A 16,749-nucleotide genomic window follows, 5' to 3' on the forward strand; every position below is an offset into this window, starting at 1 on the left:
AACATTCTGCCTTTCCCAGTTATATTTTTTAGAAGACCAATATTTTTTTCTATAGTCCTATTATCTTTATTTAAACTGGTTTACTTAAATTCTAAGAGGCAGAATAATTATTATGATTTTGTCCATGGTTGACCACCATTGTCAAACCCATGCTAAACCAGCAATGAGATTATAAATATGCATCCATAATTTCTCTCTTCTTTGCCCTATACAGAGAGAGTCTGGGGCTCACCTTTGGTTTTCTTTATGAAATACTACTGTGGGAAGGACTCTCTTTGTTTTCTTAGAACTAACTTTCTCGCATGGTTCTCATAAGAACTGCTGTTGTCTTCAACCTAATTCTTTGGCCACAGTAATTAGCTCGGGGGGGGTGGGGGTCGGGGTTGGGGCACTGATCCAAGTCAAGTCAGTCATACCCTGACTTCTGGCCATCAGTGATTTCTCTAAGCTTGGCCAATCATATGACCCTAACAAGGCTTCCTTTGAGATTTCTCCTATATATCAATAAAGGAAGAAATTAAACTTAGAAGAGGTTGGTACCCATATTTTCTAACAAGGAAAGCCTATCTGCTGCTCTGGAAAAGAATAGGGGGTGGCTCAGTGGTCATGCACTGCTCAAGTGATGCTGGACTATTTGCACAATGGTAAGCAGCTCAGTGGCTCAGTGGTTATGCACTGCCCAATTGATACTGGACTATTTGCACGATGGTAAGCAGCTCAGTGACTTAGTGGTAATGCACTGCCCAAGCGATGCTGGACCCATTTGCAAGTTTGTGGGTTCAGTTTCCTGGTCAACCTGTGTATTCCAGAGGGTGTCTAACCACGATTGTGGCTATTTGAGAAGCCTGGCATTAGGGGAGGGATGCCAGCATGAGAATCTGTTCTGGGTGCTTGTCTTTCTCTATCCCTGTCTCTCTCTGTCTCTCCCTCTCATGAACAGAATAAATAAACATAAGAAATAAGAATATTTCCTTTTTAAAAAAAGAATTATTTATTTAATTTTCTTGATTGTTATTATTTTTTAATTTGATCAGAGGGAGGGAAAGTGAGAAAGCAAGCTGTCATATCTGAGACTTGAACCACAGTCAGTCATGCAGGAGTCCAACACCTTAACCACCACCCTACCTGCTGTCCCTATTATTGCTAATATGCAGAGGAAAGCAGGAGACAGAAGGGACAAGAAAGACAAGGAGGCAGAGAGGCAGAGACCAAGAAAGTGCCACAGAGTCATTTCTGGACTATCTCTATGCCTTTCTTCCCCCTGGTTTGGATAATAGATCTTTTTCCTTCTTTAAAGAATAATTTTATTTAACTTTATTATTATTATTATTATTATTATTATTATTATTATTGTTATTATTATTATTATTATTTTCCAGCATTACCAGAGAGAGCAAGAGAGAGAAGGAAAGTGAGAAAGCAAACCACCAGGCCCATGACTTGAACCGTAGTCAGCCATGTGAGAGTCAAGCAACTTTAACCAGCATATCACCTGCTGGCCCCATGGATAGTAGATCTTTACTTGTATGATACACTCTGTGTGTTTTATAGTAGATAGTCTTCTTGCCTTATCCATTACGGGTTTCTGTGCCTTGCAACCAAAATAATTCTGATATTAAAACATTTCTCTGATTAATCCCCAAGTAAATGGGGGACCTCAAGTTTTGGGCTTTGGGATTTTATTGCATGAAATGTGAAAATAGGACCCAGAAGAGTGATTTTTTTCATTTAATAATTCAAGTGATTCTTACCTAATCTCAGGGGAAAGTATAATAACTTGTGGTGTATTTAGTGACAGACAGGGTCTGTTCAAAGAGCCATTCAATCAAGTATTAGGCATAAAACTCACTGAAAGGAAGCTGCCTATTAAAATAGAGTAGAAAAAAGGTAATGATTAATTTAGAATTCCTAGGAAATAAACCGAGAGTACATGATGAATGGAAATGCAGTAAACAACATTTAATTTCAAGTATAATTTGTTTTTCTGCCTCAAAGGAACACATACTTCTGACTTACTTTGCTTATTTGTTTACCACTCATGACAATTCCCTTAGTAAAATGTCCCAAAACTTTTTATAAAAATTTTAATTTAAATTATTATTATTATTCATACACATCCTCATCAACAGAGAATAAACCTTATCTGTGTCCCGCAAGTGTCTTACCTCTCCCAAACCTTTTAAAAAGAGTCAAAAGAAAAGCCCTGGGGAATATAGTGTCATGCTTATTATCAACTCCATGCTAAATTTTACTTGGTTCAGTCATTTAAGGGTGAGAAAATGGTTTCCATGGAAGAAAATAATTCCTTGACTCTATCCAGAAGGGATCAAAATGTGTGGATCAAAACCAACATGTTTGGAGTCTCTTACCAAACAAAATAATTTTGAGGGACCAGCAGTTAGCATAATGGCTATGTTGCTGAACTCCCATGTAGTCGACAGTGGTTCGAGTCCTGGACCCGGTGGCTTAAACTCATGCTGGGCACATGTGAGTGTGTGCCCAAGATCCTGAGAGGAGAATGGAGAAGGGGTTGTGGTGTGGCCATCCCCCCTGGAGGGTGATTTCTCGCTTTCTATCTCTCTGTCTCTCTCTGTCTTTCTGGCAAGTACACGTGCCCTATAGCAAAAACAACCTCTCCAACAACAACAAAAAATTTTGGAAATGGCTAAAAAGTCAGTTTAGAATGTTCACATTTTAGGCACAATTCATGTTCCCTCCCCTTCCACTAATCTTTCTAACAAACCAAACACCTTATTGAGAATTTAGAAACAAAATGGATGTTTGTATTAGGATGGATCCTGGCCAAATGAATTGAGAAATGTCCATATTTTCATTCAATGAACTATTAACTGAGCACTTGTGATGTACCAGATATTATATTAGCATTGATGTTTCAACTCTGAGCAGACAGAGCCCTGTCTACATGATGCAGATATTTGTCATCATCTCCTTTCTCCTTTCAGAAATAGGAGAAATTTTTAGGCTAAAAGTCTTCATCATTCCCACATATTCTTTCATATGTATGACGTTATTTTATTTTCTTTTTTTGGAGATGTTTTTGCTATAGGACGCCAGCGCTCGCCAGACAGAGAGAGACAGAGAGACAGAAAGCGAGAAATCACCCTCCAGGGGGGATGGCCACACCGCAATCCCTTCTCCTCCATTCTCCTCTCGGGATCTTGGGCATGCATGCACACGCGCCTGGCGTGAGTTTAAGCCACTGGGTCCATGACGCGAACCGCGGTCAACTACGTAAGAGTCCAGCGACATAGCCATTACGCTAACTGCTGGTCCCAATATGTATGAAGTTATTTTTTTTTTAAATTCTCATGGCTAAATAGAATTGATAGCTGCTTATTTGAATTGTAGCATTTAAATGATTCTTATTTTTTCCCCTTTGCCTGTCAAAGAAGTAAATGAAGGTAAAAATCTTATTCAATGTACATTAGTTCATCTGATGAGCCTGTAGCTTTTAAATTATTTTGCTCTTCTAAATCATGCCAAGGTAAATGTCACTCTTATTTTCCTGGAGGATATAAACAAGTAAATGTAACATGCTTCTTCAAATGAAGTATTTCAGATATTATCTTATAAAGCTATCAACTGGAAATACTTTAAAAAACTTTCTACAAATTAAGAAAATTGGGGCTTACAGGTAGTATGGAGGTTAGGGTGCCTGGATTCCACCACATGGCTAACTTTGTGGTTTGAGTCCCCAACCCAGCAGCTTGGAAATCACACCAGATGTGTGTATGTGCATGTTCAAAATCCCAAGAGGAGAATGGAGGAGAAGGGGTTATACTGGGCCATCCTCCCAAGAAGTGCTCTCTCTCTCTCTGCCTCCCTCCCTCTCCATCTCCCTCTCTGTCTTTCTCTGGTGAGCACATGCATCCTATGGGGAAAAAAAGTTAAGAAATTTGAGAAAATGAGCTGTAGTTTAGGTGTTTTATTGGCCTAGGTGATGCTCGAGTTGGGCCTCCGTAATTCTCTGGACCTTGATTGTGACACCGATCCCTGACAGGCCAAAATAAGTTATTTCTGTTTACTCTTAAATATAATATTTACCAGGTTAAAAAAATATGCCTAGAGTCCTAGCTAATTTATTTTACATAATGAGATGAGCTCACACTCTCTTTACCACCTGACTAATCAGTACTACCTCTACACGGTGATCATAGTCCTGTCATGACCACATTGTGATGGCCTTAACTGTTCAACATCTGTAAGACAGTCTCAAGTAGCGTATAAAGACCAAAGAGATGAGGGCATCCCAAGAGTTCTATGTCTTGAGTTCTTTCCCCAGAACACATCTGACAATAACATTCACTCTGGACTCTCCTCGAGACTGACCAGCACCCAGAAAACAGCATCATCCTTCAAAGACAACATAGATACTTTTCTGGAAAGCTGTTGGATCTCTACTGTTAGATCCTCATGTTGTCACATTCCTGACTTGTGTTTAACGTCCCTGCTTTTCCTCAATTGTAGAGAATATACTTTAAGAGTCTTAGACTCCTCTTTCCCATTTTACAAGGTGGCAAGTGAAAAAGCTGAGAAGCCAGGTACTAAGGAGAAGACACCTGAAGTCAAGGAGATTAATACCAGTGGCAAGTTTAAAAAGGGTGACTCCAAGTCTAAAAAGCCCAAGAAGGGGAAGTCCCACTGCAGCTGAAACCTGGTCTGAGGATTTGGCAGATAACTCTTTTTAAAAAATTATTTATTTAATTTTATTTATTCATTTATTTTAATTTGACCAGAGAGAGACACGGAGAGAGAAAGAGAGAGACAGAGAGAGAGAGAGAGAGAGAAAGAGAGAGAGAGAGAGAGAGAGAGAAAGACAGCAAGCCACCAGATCTGGGACTCTAACCATGGTCGGCTATGTGGGGGTGTCCAGCACCTCAACCACCATGCCACCCACTGGTCCCCGGCAGATAACTCTTGAGAACAGATCAAAGCTGTTCTCAGCCCCAAGGGTAACTGCAATCCATGTTTGCCTTTTAAAAATGGAGCTTATTCTCACAAACTGGTATTCTAAATTTCTTGTCAAGAACCTAATTAAATATCTGATATTTTTAAAAAATGATTTCTGCTATAGGGCGTATGAGCTCGTCGAAGAGACAGAGAGACAAAAAGTGAAAAAATCACTCCCCAGGGGGATGGCCACACCACAATCCCTTCTTCTCCATTCTCCTCTCAGGTTGTTGGGCACACATTAACACACGCCTGGCATGAGTTTCAAGCAACCAGGTCCAAGGTTCGCACCACGGCTGGCCATGTGGGAGTCCAATGACATAATCATTACACCATCTGCTGGTTCAAATAACTGATACTTAAAAAAAAACAAACAAAAAAAAGAGTCTTAGATTCTACGGCTCCCCAGTAGGTATCTTCCATAACAAAGCCTTTCTCTAATCAAACTCACATTGTCTCAGAAATTGGCTTACTGTGTAACCATGAATCAGGCCTGGTCTGTGCATTTGTCCAGTAATAATTCCTTATCAGTAAGATACAGGGACTAAATTGTCTTAAAATTTCCTTTCGTTAATTGTGAAATTATGGGTATAGGCATGTTTTCACAACTCAACTGTTATTTAAAAATATTTTGATGAGAATAAGAAGTAGAGATATATGGTCATAAAATATTTATTTTTATTATAAAAGAAGTTTCACTTAAAAAAGTTCTGATTGTACTTTAAGTTAGAGTTTACAACAGAACAAAGAATTCTTCCCTTTATAATTTTAATTGCTAATGAAGGTATCTGCAAGAATTATTGAAAGGTAGGTGTAAAATCACAAATGACACCATTACATGTTCTTCGATGAAAAGAAAACGAGAAAATGTTTGCATCTGATCAAATGAAATGGTATTTTTATATCTGATTAAACCAGTTAAAAACAAAACCACCCAAACCACTAAAATTTTAAGCTGTCTTCATAATTCTAAAACACATCAAGACCTTTTAATTTAGAATAAATTAAACAAATAAATATTAGTACTCCGATGTGGAAAAGCAGCAATTATGAGCAGATGGAGGTTTTCAAATAAGAGGATATTTCAAAAACTTGTGGAAAAATGAGATGAAAAGAGTTCATTTGGGTGCAAAAAGTTTTTTAAATCCATGCATTGTTTTGTCTTTTTGTTTTGCTTGTTTGGCAAGAAGGCATGTGTGCTTTTCAGAGAGAGAGCAAAAGAAGAGGAAGAGAGAACCCACCATGGGGTGTGATCATGGTGTAATCCCTTCTGAATTTCTCCATCCTAGTGAGATTTTGGCACACACCCATGTACTCGAGGTATTTTCCTCTCCTTTCTTTTCCTTTTCTTAGAGAGATTTTGCTATATGGTATATGCACTCACCAGAGACACACAGTGAGACAGGGAGACAGAAAGTGAGAAACCACACCCCAGGAGAATGGCCACACTACAATCCCTTTTCCTCCAGTCTCCATGGGCATACATGCACGTGTCCCCAGAGTGAGTTTTAAGCCACTGGGTCCAGGATTGGATCTGTGGTCAAATACATGGGAGTCCAGTGACATAATCATTATGCCATCTGCTGGTCCCCCTGAGGTGTGTTTCCAGTTGCCTAGGCCAGAATTCAAACCATGCAGCTGGCCATGTGGGATGTGATTTCCTTAATCATTAGCCCACAAAACTAGTCCCATAATTTTTTCATAATATACACTTTCCATGAACTTATTGAAGACCCTAATATAGTCATGCTTATTTAATGATGGGGACATCTTCTGAGAACTGCGGCATTGTGTGATTTTGTCCTGTGTGAACATCCGAACATACATTTACACAAACCTAGAGGGTCAGGCTACTGTGTACCTAGGCGAGATGGCATGATCACATAAGATCATTGACGTGGTCGGTTGTTGACTGTAATGAGCACAGGAAACCTGGATAAAAGAGTCAAGATTATCTTGTGATTTGTAACTAAATTAGGACAATAAATGATGGATTCTCAACAGTCCTTTTGGAATTTAGGAACAGAAGAGCTTCCCATGAAGATAAAACTTATGGCATGGCAGCTACTTTTCTCCTTAGTGTAAAATGTTTAACTTAAGCATCCCTCACATGCCAGATGGAATGCAATGAGTCCTATAATTCTGTAATTATGGAGGGCAAAAAGTAAATTATCATACTTGCAGATTTTATTTTGTAACTTTCCTTATAGTATAATCTTTCTATATTCCCTAAGCTCTTTAAGTTGACACATGCCAAAGTCATTCTTTGCTTTGCCTTTGGGTATGGTTCTGTTTACTGACATTTTCCCCTTAATCTTTCTTAACTAGCAAACAATTAGCACCATAACAATATATAAAGACACTATATATTGTGCACAAAAAAAAGAAAGTCAGTCAAAAAATCTTTTCATTTATTTATTTATTTTTAGAGAGATTTTTGCAATAGGGTGTGTACATGCACCAGAGAGACAGAGAGAGAAAGAGAGACAGAAAGCAAGAAATCATGCCCTAGGGGGGATGGCCATTCTGCAATCCTTTCTCCTCCCTTCTCCTCTTGAGATTTTGTGCATGCATGTACATGCACCTGGTATGAAGTCTAAGCTGCTGGGTCCAGAACTCAATGATCAACTTCGTGGGAATCAGCAATGTAACCTTTACACCAATCACTGGTCGCAAAAAGTCTTTCTATTTAAATTAAGATCTGTAATGATTATTTTAATATATCTTAGAACTAGATTATCTCTCTCCTCTATAATATAAGAGAACCTAGCATTACGGTCAGAAGGAGACTTTCTAAGCATTCTTATATGAACTTTCTGTCTTTGAAATTATGATATGTACATTCAAAGAAATGCAATAATTTAGCTTCAGTTACATAACTAAATATAAAAGTCATGCTTCTGCATTCCGTACAAATGGTCCTTTGGTAAAGAATGATGACTTTATTCTAAATTTCTATGAATTATTTTATTGAGTCTCTCATCCAAACTATGAGAACTATGCATAGATATTTTTGTGAAAATGGCCCTAGTGCTACAACGTCCCATATATTTATACTCTTTGCACTGTGACCTGTACTGTTCAAAACCAGGGATAGAGCCTATTTCCCAATCCTTGACTTTGGGCAAGTCTTATGACTCACATTATCCAATACAATGAGAAAGCAGTTAGTTGGAAGACTTCTCAAGAAGCTTTTCCTACCTCCATTTGCTCTCAACTGAAATCTTTCCACTTTCCACTTGACCAAGCCCAGGCAAGCCTATTGGTGATGAAGTACAGTGTGGCTAAGTCACCTGTACTGACTCATCCACAGGTAACCAGCATCCAGAACCAGTGTAGGTGAATGGTAGTTCAACCAGAGATACATGCGTGAGCCCAGCCAAGACTAGAAGAACCAGTCAACTGAGCCAAGCCCCAACTGTGGACACACAGAATCATGAGCTAGATAATGGCAGTTGTTTGAAGTCAATATGTTTTGGGGTGTTTGTTATGCAATGAAGATAACTGATAAAGATGGGCATACTGTTAGAAGATACGCCCAACTCTACTCCCTGCACTCTTAATCACCCCAAGTCCCTGAAAATAGAAACCACAATTATGTCTAATCCACACTGAATTCTTTGAAAAATAATAATCCTAATGCACAGAAAAGTAGGACAGAGAGCGAGTGAGAAAGAGACTCAGAGGGTTCTGTGGAGCCCATCAGGATATATTATGTCATTGTGAAAGTCATGATGCATTTTTTTCATAAACAAAGAAAAATACATCATGACTTACCCAATGATCTAAAAGACCACAGTAGGCCTTCAGTAAATGTATACACATCTAAATACACACATCCATAATAAATGTGAATAAATATAAAAACACTTAATACTCTTTAACTCACCCAACCTCCTAATAATAATAATAATACATGAGTTCTTTGAATCAAAAGAACAGGAGATAATCCAACAGAAGAATAGGGAATGGATGTGAATTAGTAATTTGCAGAAAATAGGAGTATAAATACAGACATATGCTGAATCCCACATGGCTATGGTTCATAACTAAATCATTGGAATTTAATATTAATATCATTTCTAGCCATATGCTCTGGGAGAAATAATAATAATAAACAAAAGATAAACCCCCATAGTGGTAAGGATGTGGCTAGCGGACACTGTAGTGCACACTGGCATAACACTCAGGAGAGCAATTTATCATCAGTTCTAGAACAAAGTCCTCCATGACACTATTTCAATAACATCAATAATAAAAAAGACTGAAAACAACTTAAAATTAGATAACTAAATTAAGCTGTGTTCATACAATGAAATTATGTGGCACTATTCAAAACCATTACAAATCTTGAAATGAAAAATTGCCTATGAAATAATGCTAAGGGGACCAGCAGTTAGCATAATGGCTGTGTCGCTGGACTCTCATGTAGTCAACTGCAGTTCAAGTCCCGGACCCAGTGGTTTGAACTCACACCAGGCGTGTGTGTGTGTGTGTGTGTGTGTGTGTGTGTGCCCAAGATCCCGAGAGGAGAATGGAGGAAAAAATGCAGCATGGCCAGCCCCCCTGGGAGGTGACTTCTCGCTCTCTGTTTCTCTGTCTTTATCTTTCTGGCAAGTGCACGTGCCCTATAGCAAAAAACTCTCAAAAAAAAAAAAAAAAAAAAACACTAAGTAAGAAATGTAGGGACCATTCTGTGGCTTGGTGGGTAAGGTGGCTGAATCCCACATGGCTGACCTCGTGGTTTGAGTCCCAGACCCAGGGACTGGAAAAACACATCTTCCATTTGCTCATTTGCTCCAAATCCCAACAGGATGGAGAAATGGAGGAGAAGGGATTGTGGAGTGACCATGTCCTGTTGGGGGAAAGGAGCTTTCTCACTTCCCCTATCTCTTACTCTGTTGCTCCTCTGGCAAGTACATGAGCCCTCTGGCAAATTAAAGGACAACAAACAACATAAGAACAACAACAACAGCAAAATGAAAACAAAACAAAAATGCCAAATGGTAGACCATACACTTCTGTGATTGAGGCGCGAACCCATTGACATGAACACAAAGTTCCCCTCAATTGGCCATGGGTGTTTAGCCGTGAGTATGATACTTGCAACTGATTAATAAGAGTGATTAGGAATCTGCAGATGGACCACTATGAATTTCCATCACTCTCCAAAGTTGCTTCTAAAATTAAAACCTAATCATGATGGATAAACAAAACACAGAGTCAACTTATGGCAACCGATGAAACACAGATAAACAATTTAGAATGGATTTCCCAACACTACAGTTTCTCCCTGGTATAGGGTCTTAACTGAAGTCCACAGAACCCCATGCTACTGTGGAGTGACGGCGGGGGTACAAGAACTTAAATGGGCTGAGGGAATGTCCATCTTAGTTTTCACTCCTCTCTAACTAAAGTAGCCATTTCTTTGTATTGTGAATATAGGCAGGGACCACAACAATAATTTCTGCAGAAACTGTGACTTTATCATCAATAGATGTCCATTTAACTGGATGATCAAGCTGGGTTGAATACACTGCATTTCTCATTTCAACTAAGAGAAATGTTATACTTACTCTCCAAGGGCCTTTGAGCAAAGATAGGCTCTAAAATCACGCTTCTTAAACTTGAATGTGTAACAAACCACTTGCATCTCCTATCAAAATGCAAATTGTGGTTTAGAAGGTCTGGATGAAGCCTGAGACTTCACATGTAACAAACTCCCAGATGAGAGACCACACTGTGAGTGTCCAGGTGGTAGTTACTTGGATACAGAGCTAGAATGGTGTAGATCATTTTTCAGACAGGTGTAGAGTCTATGAAGTGCTATTGAATTTGGTGTATATTTTACACCTCCTATAACAATATGAGTAATTACTGAGTTGTCAGCAAAGTCATGATGTATTTTTCTGTTTTTCTATGCAAAAATGCATCATGACTTTTTTGACAACCCAGTACTTCAAGACTATTCTTTTGGTGTTTATCAATTTACAGACTGAGGCAAATGCTTCTCATATTTGCACTTTGATATCAATTTGATGACACCTCCATTATTTCATTTATCACATGGTATTAGAACTGTTTGTTATACACAAGCTCTGAGTATGAATGTGACCATGTTTTATTCCTTTTTACTACAGTGTCTATCAGAACTTTGCACAAACATTAAGTTTTCAACAAACGTTTGGCAAGGAGTTTATTGCTGCCATGGTTTCTTTCTTAATTCTTGAATTGTGGACGCCAGTATTCGAAATGTAACCAAAGCACGTTGTTATTTAATCCCCAAAGCAGTTTTGGGAGATGAAGTATCTTCTGCTTAATTTTCCTCATCACCCAAATCATTCATTTTACCTGGGGCCTATTTGCTTTTTAATTACTTTTCCGTTTCTCTAATTTAGCCCGAGAAGCCTGCTCATCATTCAGCATCACCAAGGATGGAATCGACACTTTGGGTAACTTTCAATGAAAAGATTTCCTGGCAGAACAATTCCTAGTTATTACGAAGGGAGTTAGTAGGAAGCTCTGGTACTCATGTGGCACTTACAGGGATGTGGTATAAATGGCAGATGCCCCCAGATAGCCTTAACATACACTGCCTGCAATCCCAATCTGAGGGGCTGGGGCCTTAGCCGTTGTAACAAAAGTCCATACAGCCGGAACCAGCAGGTGGCTTAGTATTTGTGGCACCGGACTCCTATTCGGCCAACTATGATTCAAGTCCTGGACCCAGTAGCCTGGCACTCATGCTGGGTGCATGTGTGTGAATGCTCAAAATCCCAAGAGGAGAGTGGAAGAAAAGGGGTTGTGGTGTGGTCATCCCCTCCCTCACTTTTTCTCTCTCTGTCTTTCTTTGTGTCTCCAGTGAGCATGCACACCCCAGAGGAAAAATTTCTTAAAAAAAAAAAAAGTTTATACAGGTGTGCTCAAAAGGCACTGGGGTTTTATCTGAAACCCCAATCTATATCACAGTGGCAAGGAGGTGAGTATATTACATTTGGCCTGAAAGGACCAGGCTGGCTTTACATTTTCCTGAAAACCCCTCTAAACTTTTCCAGTGTACAGACAGATTCCTTCTTAGCGAGAGAGAACAGAGGAGCATAACATGGAGTTGTCACCTCCAGGAGGCTTTTTACCACTTCTTCTCTTCTTCAGGCAGGATTCCCCACCTACAGACTCCGAATACTGTTCCCCAAATCCCCTCCCACCGCCTCTCCCTCCAGGAAAAAAGTGACTGCACGGTTTTCTATGCCCTGCAGTGGGACTGGACATTGACGTCTTATCTCTCTTTCCTGCACCCTATTTTCACAGCTCAAGTCCCTTTCTTCCCAAAAGATCTTCCTGGCTCTCTGGGTTTTTATTGATTGATTTTTATTTATTTATTTATTTATTTTCATCAGTACTCTGAATTCTTATTTCAGGAATCTCCTGTGAGTGTCAGGTTTCCCTCTTATTCTGACCTGTCTCTTCTGAATTGCCATGTCTCTTTCATGGAGAATGGTGTCTTACCCAGGGATCTGGACTCTGGGCAAACTATAGATAGTTATGGCTGGGTTATATGGACTTCTGTTAGTGAAAGTGAGTCATCAGCTTGATATCCTCAGGACTTCTTAACTCTTTGGGCCACCACTGGCATGAATCATGCCTCAGGCCTTCCCCTTGCCCGGGGTACCACTACTCCCATGTGTTGGACAGCCCAGCCTCAGGATGGTCCTTGTGAAAGGTATTTCAGATCTTGTCAGTCCTCTGCTCCAAGCCCTCCAGCAGCTTCCACATCATTTCCAGTGACACAGAGGCCTAAAGATGCTAGAAGATCTGTGTCCTACTTCAAAAGTTTCATCACTCTGACCTGGTGTTATCTCCCAACAGAACCACCCTGGTGTTCCTCCACTACCCAGAGTCTGCCTAGAAACATCTTCCTCCATCGTTTTGCGTGGGTCAGCCCTTGGGCTCCTAACTCCAATGCTGTCTTCTCAGTAGGCCCTTCCCTAACTCCTCTATTTCAAATTGCAAAGCACGCTTTTCATCCTTCCCAGCCCTTACTCTCCATTTGACCATTTCTGTTACAGTTTTTCTCTTAAGCCCTTATTACCACCTAACAAACTATTAATACATATTTTACCAACTTATTTTGTTTGTGGTATGACTCCTCCTTCTAGAATGTAAGCTTCCCTGGACTAGGGTTATTGAGTTTTCGTCCACTACTGTTGTAAAATATTTGCTCAATAGGTATCTATTAAATATTTGCTGAATAAACAAATGAATGGATAAGTTGGGAGTTCTTTCTGGGGTGATGAAAATGTTCTAAAGTTGATTATGATGACTATACTAAAAACACTGAACGGTATGCTTTAATAATAAATCTTCAGATATTTGAAATAAAGACATTGAAAAAAGAGAGAGAGAGAGGCATGGTATCCTAGTCATTGTAATTAAGAAGATCACTGTGTGTGCTCTGCGTGAGTAGACATGCAGAAAAATCCCCTTCGGTATGATGGTGTTGGCCTAAAATCTGAATTTTAGAGGCATCCACCATGGTTATTAAGAAGGGACTCTAAAATCAGAGGATCCAGGTTCAAATCCCAACTGCACCACTTTCTACTTGCAGAACTTTGAGACAGTTACTAAGTTTCTCTAGAAGTGTTTTTAATTGCAAAATGGAGCTTGACACTAGAACCAAACTCCAGCGATGGTTGTGTGAATTAAATAGGACAATTCCTATAAATAGCTTAGCTCAGTGTTTGGCCCCAGGGTTAGTGTTCAATACATGGTTTCTATTTTAATTTTTATTGTTAAAATATTCTGAATTACTGGGGAGGGGAGTTTCTAGAAAATGTTCGAGGGCAGTGGTTGTAGCTGGGTCAAAGCCATTATCTCCCATTAAAACTTATTTTGACTTTTTCAGGTCTGTCAAGATAATTCTCTCCTTACATCCAACCCAATATCTGCCTGCCAGGGTTCACATGTGCCCCCCCAATAGCTTATGTGTTGGTAACTTAACTGCCACTGTAATGGTATTACGAGGGTGGGAACTTAATCCAAGAAATGAGGCCTTTGTCAGGTGACTAGGATATAAAATCATCAGGGTAGGGCCCTCAGGACTGAATTCTGGTGGCTTTATAGGAAGAAGGAGAGAGACCAGAGCTGACGTAAAAGACATAATTTATTACCTTCTTGCTATGTGAATGTCCTCCAATACCTCTGGGCCCTGTGTTACCTGGGGACACTGCAGACAATCCCCACCAAAAAGAAGATCCTCACCAGATGTGGTCCCTTAACCCTGGATTTCCCAAACTGTGAGCTAAATAGGCCCCTATTATTTACAAATTGCTCAGCTTATGGTATTCAATGATAGGAACAGAAAAGTGGTCTAACACACCATCCAGTTATGCCTTCACTGCTCTGATGTTATTTCAGCAGTTTACAAGCAAGGCAACCCATCACAATCATGTGGAGTTTGCAAAAAACAAATCCTTGAGCCTCCTATTCGGGCAGTGGTTCTCAAAGTGTGGTCTTGGGACCAGAAGCAGCATTGGTACACATCCTGTTGAATTGGAAATGTGGGATAGGGTTGAACAACCTGCTTTAACGAGCCCTCCAGGTGATTCTGATGCCCGCTCATGTTGAGAATAACTGACCGAGGAGAATCTGATTTGTTTTATAGGCAATTCATGTGAATTGACCTATTTATTTGCATAGTATCATTGGGGAAGCAGTGCTGGAACAGCGTTATAGTGAATCTATTACACAGTGAGGGCTAAGCCAGTGGCAAACTTCCTGCCTTGCAAGCAGAAACAGCTCAGAATTCTCTTAACAGTCTCTTAACAGACCCCCAGCAAAGAAATGGACAAGTCACATGCAAATACTTCTTAGAGCTCAGTTCCTCTGGGTACCCTAATTTCTATCAAACTCATTCGTATGGGGCATAAGCCTGTTTTCAAGGCTGCTTTATTGCTAAGTTTATTTCATCCATGCGTCACCATTTATCATGTCTCTTCTATGTATCCAGGCAGCCACAACCATGAGAGACTGTCACAATCCATGAAAAAAACGCTTTAAAGGACAAAACTGATTATTAACGGAGGGGAGGACATTTCCTCTTAGAGGGAGCCATGGGAATTAGGTAGGCAATATTTCACGTTGTCCACTTACATACTGCCTTGTTTCAATGTAGGAGAGAGCAGTGTGTCATTTTATTTGGTTCTTGCTGAGCCCTGTGCTACTTAAACAAGTGAAAATTTATCTGCAGTGTGTTATAAGTTTTCCTAGTAAAAGATAAATGTCTTCTACATGCTTGTGAGATTTCAAAGATCACCAAAAACTATTACAATAACCCCAAAATGTATCAATGCAAATAGAAATAATAAATGATAGCCTCTGAGGAAACCCAGAAGAGCTTGGTTGAAATGCTAGAATGGCGGGGCTTATAAAACATCACCATAGTGAGCACCATGTGGCCTCTGCAACCTTTCAAGCCGGTGCTGTTCACACCTGCTCTTTTCTGCTTTAAATTACCCAGGAGCATACAAAGTTCTCTGCAGAAAACAGGGTTCCAGCTGCACAAACATAAATCATGTTTCTTGGGCTTACCAGTTTAATATGTTCTCGCTTCTGGTATTTTTCACTATAATACTGTTCTTGCCGAAGATTAAGCAGCTGCTGCTGTTGTTTGTCCTTCAAGTCTATTAACTTTTGGGTCATCTCAGCATCTAGGGCAGCAAGGTCTTGTTCAATTGTTGATGAGCCATGGTCAGGGCTGCTGGGCTCAGACCTACAAAGACACAGAACTTGACTCACAAACAGGCAGATTGTAACAAGGGGGAGGGAAGGTTATTTACCACAATTCCTTCTAGAGAGAGTGCTGTTTGGAAATAAATGTGTGTGTGTGTGTGTGTGTGTGTGTGTGTGTGTAACTGTCAGAGAAGATGTGTGTACTTGCCAGGGAGAGAGAGAGAGATGGGGAGGGAGGAGAGGAAGAAAGTACCTACATACACACCCATGGAGTTCAGTCAGGCCACAATTTCCTCTCCACTTCTCTATCCTGTCAGGATTTGGGGCACACATACACGCATGCCCAGCATGTTTTTGATGCTGCTCAGGCTGGATGTGAACTGCAGCTTGATATGTAAGATCCAGTTCCCTTAACCATTGGGCTACGAGGCTAGCCCTAGTCCTGGAAATAAGGATTTTTTGTTTGTTTGTTTGTTTTTTGAGAGGTTTTTGCTATAGGGCGTGTGCGCTCGCCAGACAGACACACACAGAGAGAGAGAGAGACAGAAAGCGAGAAATCACCCCCCAGGGGGGATGGCCACGCCACAATCCCTTCTCCTCCATTCTCCTCTCGGGATCTTGGGCACGCACTCACACGCACCTGACGTGAGTTTAAGCCACCGGGTCCGGGACTCGAACCGCAGTCGACTGTGTGGGAGTCCAGCGACATAGTCATTATGCTAACTGCTGGTCCCCTGGAAATAAGTATTTTGATAAGTTACTTGGGGTGAGATCTCAAGGACAAGGTGAGTAACAGAAGGTCTCCAATCCAGAGAGTAAATGAAATCTATTTTGTTCGAGACAGAGAAGCAGGGGCAGAAGGAAAATTCAGGAGACTGGAGGCCCTGATTGTGGAAACAGTGACAATGACAATGCCTCTTTGGGGAAAAAAATACCTAATAAGAATTTTTAAGGTGTTTATCTTCATTTTTTAAATGTGGCATATAGAATGACATTTTTAAAAATTCTACTTTTCTCCCATAAAAGGTTTATAATATTGAGTAATTCTCT

The 16,749-nt window shown here is 40.1% G+C and overlaps 1 protein-coding gene across 1 annotated transcript in view; it reads right to left on the bottom strand.

Annotated features, from left to right (window-relative positions):
* PLCB1 (phospholipase C beta 1) overlaps positions 1-16,749 on the bottom strand; it is a 336,512-nt gene that overhangs the window by 134,462 nt on the left and 185,301 nt on the right. Inside the window, exon 25 of the mRNA XM_006150922.3 lies at positions 15,559-15,739. Within this exon, the coding sequence (XP_006150984.1) occupies positions 15,559-15,739 (181 nt within the window). The remainder of the gene's footprint in view (positions 1-15,558; positions 15,740-16,749) is intronic.

The sequence above is a fragment of the Tupaia chinensis genome, unplaced genomic scaffold (assembly GCF_000334495.1).
Source record: "Tupaia chinensis unplaced genomic scaffold, TupChi_1.0 Scaffold000305_1, whole genome shotgun sequence".
Lineage (NCBI taxonomy): Eukaryota > Metazoa > Chordata > Mammalia > Scandentia > Tupaiidae > Tupaia > Tupaia belangeri.